Source organism: Agelaius tricolor, unplaced genomic scaffold (assembly GCF_023055355.1).
Source record: "Agelaius tricolor isolate 1412-34295 unplaced genomic scaffold, bAgeTri1.0.p SCAF_84, whole genome shotgun sequence".
Lineage (NCBI taxonomy): Eukaryota > Metazoa > Chordata > Aves > Passeriformes > Icteridae > Agelaius > Agelaius tricolor.
In genome coordinates, this window is record NW_027269344.1 from 592572 (window position 1) to 599937 (window position 7366).

Genomic DNA, 7366 nt, shown 5'->3' on the forward strand with positions numbered 1-7366 from the left:
CACCTCCAGCCACTGCGGCCAAGCCTTGCTGCCACTGCTGCAGCTTCAGCGCTGGCTGGGCCTGCACTGCCACAGCTGCTGGGGAGCACCACGGCACAATTCCACTCTGGGGCTCACTCACACCCACACTCTGGGCTGCCTAGAATAAGATTACACCATGAGAATGTTTTTTCTAAATAATCCTACTTTCATATTGTCAGTTAGGTTTGGGGGTGAGAATCAGTTTTTATTCTCGGCAGAAGAAGTAGAAAATATCTTTATTGCTTTGGATTCTTTTTCAGTGTGTGTTTGCCTGGCTGGTGGAGATGGCAAAATTTTGGTCCACGTTTTCTGGTGTTTACCTCCAGGCTGCGTTTAGAAGAGCTTTAAAGGTGACCCTTTAACTCACAAACCGTTAATAGAACACTCTTCAAAAAAACCCCCAAACATTAAAAATACCCCAAACCCTGGCTTTTGGGGTGGGGCGCATGAGAGTCATGCTCTGGAAGAGAAGCTTCATTCCAGGCAGCCTGCAGAGGAGCTTTAGAAATGCAAATGAACACTGCTGGGCAAAGCCTGGACAATGTACCTGGGTCTCTTGCCTGGGGCAGGAATTGGGCTCATTCCCTCTGCCCCTCAGCCCAAGCTCTGCCTGCTTGCCCTGATGGAATTTGCACAGCTCAAGGCAGAGCCCAGGGTGAGGATATCTGACCCTGCAACAGAAACGGGTGAAGCTGCAAAGGGAAACAGCAAATGAAGAATGTTGGGAAAACTTCACTATAAATAAATGGGGGGGAATCATCCCTCTGCCCACTCCAACATGTGCTGTCGCTGTCAGTGTTATATAGGGTGTATTAGAGCACTGAAATGTTCTTGCTACCACAAGTTCAGGGAAATCAGTTGGGAATCCAAGTATTTGATGATTTAAGTAGAGAAAAGCATCAATTGATGCAGTCCTTGCTGGAGAGCGCGGCCAAAAATGGAGAAAAGATGAACGGCCAGCAGAACAAATCCTATAACACCACGGACCAGCCCCTGGGAACCCAAACCAATTCATGTCAGGAGCCACAGAACCTATTTCTCATTTCAATGGCATCATTAGATTACAAGCTGCCCTGGGAATAACCAACCAGACAGCTCCAGCTCCTGACCTTCCTGCTGAGCAATCCCTGAAATGAGGAACATTTCAGTGGATTGGTCAGCCGTCCGCGACTGACGGCACCGTCGCCCAATCGCAGCCAGGGGCGGGCTCTGCACACGGCACAGCCTCGCCCCGCGCTCTCAGGGACCCCCGGGCTGCGTGAGGGCAGAGCCGGAGATGAGGAACAGCCCTGGAACGGGCCCGGGCCCGAGGGGATTGAGCTGAAAACACAAACAAACTTCTCCGCACCTCCCGCCACGGCTTTCCCGAAGCACTGCGGCTTCTGTGGCTCCGGTCAGCGAGAAGCCCCGGAGCCTCACTACTGCTACCTCTAATTAGGAGCATCAAGGAATGGCTTTGATTTCCCCCAAAAAGGGAAAATTGCCCCAACCCTGTGGATGAGTGGGCGAGGGGAGAGATTTCTGACAGAAAACTCCAAAAACTCAGAGCAGGATAATGAGAAGTGAGTGAAGACCCTTAAATCCAGCCTTCCCCCACGCCTCCCTCCTTCCAGCTGCACCTCCTACCCCGGCAGTGCCGGAGACAGGGAATGGGGCCGTGCTCACTTCATGCCCCGGGGCTTCTCCCTCTGCTCGGGGACAGGAGTCGTTCCCCTGCTGCACCCTGGGCTCTCTCCCACCGGAGACTTCTCCAGGAACTTCTCCAAGCTGAGTCCATCCTATGGGGCACAGCCCCCCTCCAAGTGCTGCAGCGTGGGTCACTGTGCCCCGGGGTCAGTCCTGCCAGGACAGGCTGCTCCAGCGGGGCCCCTCTGGCCACGGGGTCACAGCCTCCTCTCAGGCATCCCCGTGCTCCAGCGTGGCTGCTCCGGGACCTGCAGGGGGATCTCTGCATCCCCATGGATCTGCAGGGGGATCTCTGCATCCCCATGGATCTCTGCATGGAGCACCACCGTCTTTGGAGGCACCAGGAATAGGCTGAGCTCTGCCTGAAGCTCTTCTCACATTCCCCACACCCTTCCCGGCACAGGGAGGCTTTTACCTCCTCACAGCTCCCCAGGCTGGGTTGGCAGCCCCTCCTCATGTGGGATCTCTGGGGCTTTTCCTCCCCATTGGATTCCTGCGCCGTGGAGCTGTTCCAAATTGCCTCTTCCACGAGGTTCTGTGGCAGGGATTTGTTCTCCCTGGTCTCTGTCCGCAGCTCAGTGCGTGAGGGAGGAAGGACAAGGAGAGGAAGAGACAGGGAGAAGGGAAAAGGAAAAGGCAGGAGGAGAGGAAGGAGATGGGAAAGGAACATAGATGGATGTAGGACAGAATGAGGAGAAGAAGGAGGGTGGACAAGGAGAAGATGGGATTTGCCTCCATGCCAGAGGGAAGGGGAAGGAGATCCCCCCAGTCCATCCCTGGCAGGATGGCGTTGGCAGTGAGGCTGTCCTGCAGCAATGCTGGGCTGGGAGATGGAGCAGCAGGGAGGGGAAAGGGGCAGTGATTCCTCCTGTCCTGCCTGGCTGTCCCAGTCTGGAGCGTCCTGGCGCTGCCGAGGCCCTTGGAGCGTCCGGCACTCAGGAGCCCGGAGCTCACGGCTGCTTTATAAAGCTGACAAAGTCGGCAGGATGAGTCTGTGTATGCTCTGCAGCAAACTGGGTTTATTGGTACAGGAACAGGGGACAGGTAAGGTTCATCTACAACCGGCAACTGTTCATGCACTTTAACAATGACGTGGGTCAGTACAAGGACCGGGAGAGATCCCTCAGCAAATCCGGCACGGGCACAACAGACCCAGCCTGGACACAGGGAGGGAATTTATTACCAACCAAATCACAGCAGCACAAGGAGAAGGGAAAGAAATCTCTCCAGCACCTTCCCCCTACCCAACGGGGATCACCCAGAACAGGGGTCACCAGGGCTCTGCCCAACGGGGGTCACTGGGGATCATCCAGCACAGATCCTCCCATGGGGGATGGAGCTGGAGCAGCGCACGAAGCTCTTCCCACACTCGGGACACTCACAGGGCCTCTCCCTGGTGTGCAAGTGCTGGTGAGTGACGATCTCTGAATCCCATTTGAAGCTCTTCTGACATTCCAAGCACTCCTAGGGCCATTCCCCAGTGTGGATCTTGTGGTGCTTGCTGAGGTCGGAGGTCCCACTGAAGCTCTTCCCACATTCCCCACACTCCCAGGGCCTCTCCCCAGGGTGGATGTTCAGGTGTTCCATCAGGGTGGAGCTGTAGCTGAAACCCTTCCCACATTCCAAGCATTTGTGGGGCTTCTCCCTGCCATGAGCCTTCTCCACCAGCTCTGAGCTCTGGCTGGATCTCAGGCTGCCTTCCTGGCTCAGGGGGGCTCTTTCCTCCCTGCAGCTCCCTGGGCTGGGTTTGCAGCCCCTCCTTGTGCGGAATGTCTGGGCCTTTTCCTCCTCTGCCATCTGGCCACAGCTTGGGAATGACAGACCCTGGTTTGGGGAAACCAAGGTGGGAACGCCTTGGAGTAGAGGCTCCTCCTGGCCAGGTCCATCTCTAGAAGTCAGCAGGAGTCTTGTGTCCATGAAAATCCCCACAATGTCAAGATTCAGCCCCAAAAAACTCTCCCAGCAGTTCCCTATTGCTGATCTCTCCACTCTTGGGGTTCTAGAGGTTTCCTTTCCTTAGGATCATGGGGGTCCAATGGTTCCAGGGCTTCTCCATTCTCTGGCGTCCTGCTCAGGGATGATCCAGGGCCTTTTGGGGGTCCATGGGGGCCCTTCTCCCCTGATGCTCTACTCTGAGATCCCAGGGGTCCCAGGGGTCCCTCCTCTCCAGGCTCCCCCCCTTTCCAGTCTGCCGGGGTCCCCCAGCTCTAGGATTGCCCCTCTCTGCTCTCCCCACTCTGGGGGTCCCAGGGGTTCCCCTCCTCTGCTCTCCCGGGGGTCCCCAGGACCAATGTCGTCCCCTGCCCATACTGGGCAATGGCCACGTGGGCCCCCAAAGATCCCCCCCAAGGGGCTCAGCTTTGGGCTCCTGCAAGATCCAAACCTACACACACAGAGAAAACAAAACCTCCCAGAGACACCAGATGATATTTGGGGTCAATTCCACAATCTGCGAGCTCCAAACACACCCCAATAAAAAACCCTCTCAGGGACTCCCCGACAGATTTGGGACGACCTCCCCCTCCCCGCTCACCTGCAAGACGAGGTGGGGGCGATGGTCCCGTGGCTGCGGCCACAGGGGGCACTGGAACCTCCTGTTCCTCCTGTTCCTGTTCCTGCTCCTCCTCTTCCTGCTCCCCGTTTTCCTCTCTCCCTCCTCCTCCTCCTCCTTCCTAATCCCACCTCCTCCCCAGTTCCTGCCTTCTGTGTATTTAGACTGGAGACCCTTGCTTGTTTTTAGAACTAGAACAAAGATCCCAGATGGAGCAAGGCTTGCTGCTTTTAGTCAGAACTATCAGTGACTAAAGGTCACGTTTCCTTTGCTTTGGTCCTGTCCTTGTTCTCCTCAGTGTTCAGGCTGGGCTATGGGGTGTCCTTGTTTGCTGCATTTTGAGTTCCTCTTGCATCCTTTGGGCCATGGGCTGTGCCCTGGGAGGGTTCTTTGTGCTCCTTTGTGACACAGGAGAACCTTCCAGGCGGTTTCTGCGTGAGCTGCTGCTGGGATGTCACAGGAACAGCGCCACGTCCCCGTGGTGTTCCCGTTGCTGTGGGACACGGAGGTCTCAGTGCCCAGAGTGGCTCTGGGCTCGCTGCCGGAGGATCTTCCTGCCCGAGGCATTCTCAGCAGCCAGCCCAGCCCTGTCCTTCTGTGCTTGCAGGGCTACAGGCTGCAGGCGTGTGCAGCACAGCCAAAATGATCCAGCACGTGGCTGCTGCAGTTTGCACTCTGTACTCTGTGGCTTATTCGGGGTATTTTTTAACCCACTTGGCACGTAAGTTGAGGTTTTCCCTCGGTGCAGCATCTGTGGCTTTGGGCTTGCTGTGTGCTTTCTGTTCTTCCTCTGGAGCTGAGTTGATTTTGGAACCAAATGGCCATGAAGACACCATTGCTTTGGGAGAGCTCCTGCCAGCAGCTGCAGCTGAAAAAGGGGGTGTCTGCAGCCAGCGGGGCATGCACAGCATCTGCAATGAGCCCTGGGGGGTTCTGTTCCCTCAAGCAGGGAGTCTGTGCCAGTTCCATCTGAGCCTGGAACTCCCTCCATTTGCTGCTCCAGCCAAGAACTGACCCAGCCCAGTATTTTGTGCTTGTTCTCTTGCTTGCTGTGGGAAGGGACTGTGGCTCCTGGAGGGATGCAGTGAAAGCAAAATGCTCTCTTGGGGTTGCCTTGCTCCATGGCATTTCCCACCACTGGCAGTTTTTCTCCTAACAGCATCTGGTTCATGTTCCCTCTCCCACTGCAGGGCACCTCATGTCTGCATTCCGAGCAGCTCCTCCTTCGGTGAGTGGGAAAGGAACCTTTGGTGTTTGGAATTGTGCAGCAAGTTGTGAGCTCAGCATGTGGCAGTCGAGGGCCAGCCTGGGAGGCTGAAGGAAAGTTCCTGTCAGTGTCTTTGCAGCAGCAGCAGCAGCAGCAGCAAAGGAATTCCCATCAGTTTTCTCCTTTTCTGCTGAAGAGTTTTTGAAGAGCTGCAGGTCTGGTTTTACAGGCAGAGGATTGCTTGCTGGCTTTAGCCATGGTGGAATATCGAATTCCCAACAATAAGTGGCAATGTTGACTGTAGCCCATTGTTAGTTGGAACAGCTCCAAACCCCATTTCTGCGTAGTGCAGCTGGATGTGCAGCTGAGGATAAATAAGGTGATAACTGAGATAGAACTTCCTGCCCCTCACACTACTGTCTGTCCACAGGGCACAGAAGCAGCACCAGCACCTCCTGGGGCTCCCTCTGCTTCCAAACAGGAGGCCCAAGAGGAGGAAGAGAGCAGTGAGCTTCCCGCTGCTCTGGGGGACGATGGTGAACTTCCCTCAGCGCCGGGAGATGACAGTGAACTTCCCGCTGCTCTGGGAGACGAGGGCGAACATCCCGCGGGGTGGGAATGCAACGGCGAGGCTCCCGCGGGGTGGGACAAGGACAGGGGACATCTCCCGGCCTGGGACGAGGACGGTGGATGTCCCCTGGTGTGGGACCAGAGTGGCCAAGCTCCCACGGAGTGGGATGAGGACAATGGACATCTCCCAGTGTGGGATGAGGATGGAGGACATCCTGTGGCTTGGGAAGAGGAGAGTGAACATCTCCCAGCATGGGAAGTGGACAGCGAACATCCCCTGGCTTGGAAAGAGGATGGCGAACCTCCAGCATTTTGGGAAGAGGATGGAGAATCTGCAGCATTTTGGGAAGAGGATGGAGAAGCTGCAGCATTTTGGGAAGAGGATGGAGAAGCTCCCTCTGCTTGGGAAGAGGACAATGAACCTCTCTCCACTGTGGGATCCTGGGCTGAACATTCTGACAGCAGCACAGCCGGGCAGCCAGAGGGGAGAGGGGAGTGGTGCCTGATGCAGCTGAGTACGTCTGCTCTGTTCCTGGGTGCCCGAGCAGGTGTTGTGTGTGTGTCTGGGCATCAGCTGCACCCAGTGTTGCTCTGCAGCTGAATGTCACCGAGCCATTTATTGTCCTTCCCCGGCTGACACCAAGGGGCTCACGGCCCCAGGGAGTGGGGCTGGTTGTGGCTCTGCTGCAAGGCGGGGTCTCACTCTGGGAGGGAGCGTCTTCCACGTGGTTTCTTTCAGGGAACACCGTGAGCGAGGAGGAGCCTGCCGAGAAATACCTGGAAGTGGAGCAGATTGGCCATGGGTAAGTGCACGGCAGCTACTGCTGCACAAGCAGGGCCGGGTGTTGTGCTGGTGCAGGATCAAGTGAGAAGTCAGGAGAGCTCCAAGCACCTTCAGACACTGGGCTACCATCCTGCTGTCTCTCAGTCCTGATCAGAATTGATAACTGTGGTCAGAAGGTGCCATCAAAGGCCCCTGAGGCTGGCAGTGTCCTGCCTGCAGCAAGGAGCAGGACCTGGAAGATCTTCTGTCCCTGGAACTGGATTGCCTAAAAGAGCAACTCACCATGTGGTGACTGTCAGAAAACAGTTCTCAAGAAGATTTCTTTCAAATATTTTCCTTCAAAAAATATCCACTGGTCAGGATTATCAACCTAATGGTTTAGAAACAGAAACCAGAGATGAACTAATAAGTGCTCTATTCTAGCACAGGTAGCAGACCCCATCCATTCAGTAACAGACACAGAGCTGATGCACTCTGGGGGAAAAAGCATCACCTGCCTGATGGCAGGGCCCTTGTAGAACCTGCAGATCTTAGGCAGGAAATGGAA

At 55.8% G+C, this 7366-nt stretch overlaps 1 protein-coding gene across 1 annotated transcript; it reads left to right on the forward strand.

The window, feature by feature from the left end:
* Nucleotides 1-4900: 4900 nt before the first annotated feature.
* LOC139585557 (skin secretory protein xP2-like) lies at nucleotides 4901-6798 on the forward strand. The gene is made up of 3 exons (XM_071418355.1): nucleotides 4901-4979; nucleotides 5449-5486; nucleotides 5947-6798. The coding sequence occupies exons 1-3, from the start codon at nucleotides 4901-4903 to the stop codon at nucleotides 6634-6636; spliced, it is 807 nt and encodes a 268-aa protein (XP_071274456.1). The 3' UTR covers nucleotides 6637-6798.
* Nucleotides 6799-7366: the final 568 nt, after the last annotated feature.

What these genes read in the sequence shown, in the direction of transcription:
- LOC139585557 (XM_071418355.1), top strand. Translation starts at nt 4,901, where the DNA reads ATGATCCAGCACGTGGCTGCTGCAGTTTGCACTCTGTACTCTGTGGCT. An exon ending in TTTTTTAACCCACTTGGCAC is followed by an intron (nt 4,980 to 5,448) that starts GTAAGTTGAGGT and finishes CTCCCACTGCAG; the next exon opens with GGCACCTCATGTCTGCATTC. An exon ending in TCCGAGCAGCTCCTCCTTCG is followed by an intron (nt 5,487 to 5,946) that starts GTGAGTGGGAAA and finishes GCTTCCAAACAG; the next exon opens with GAGGCCCAAGAGGAGGAAGA.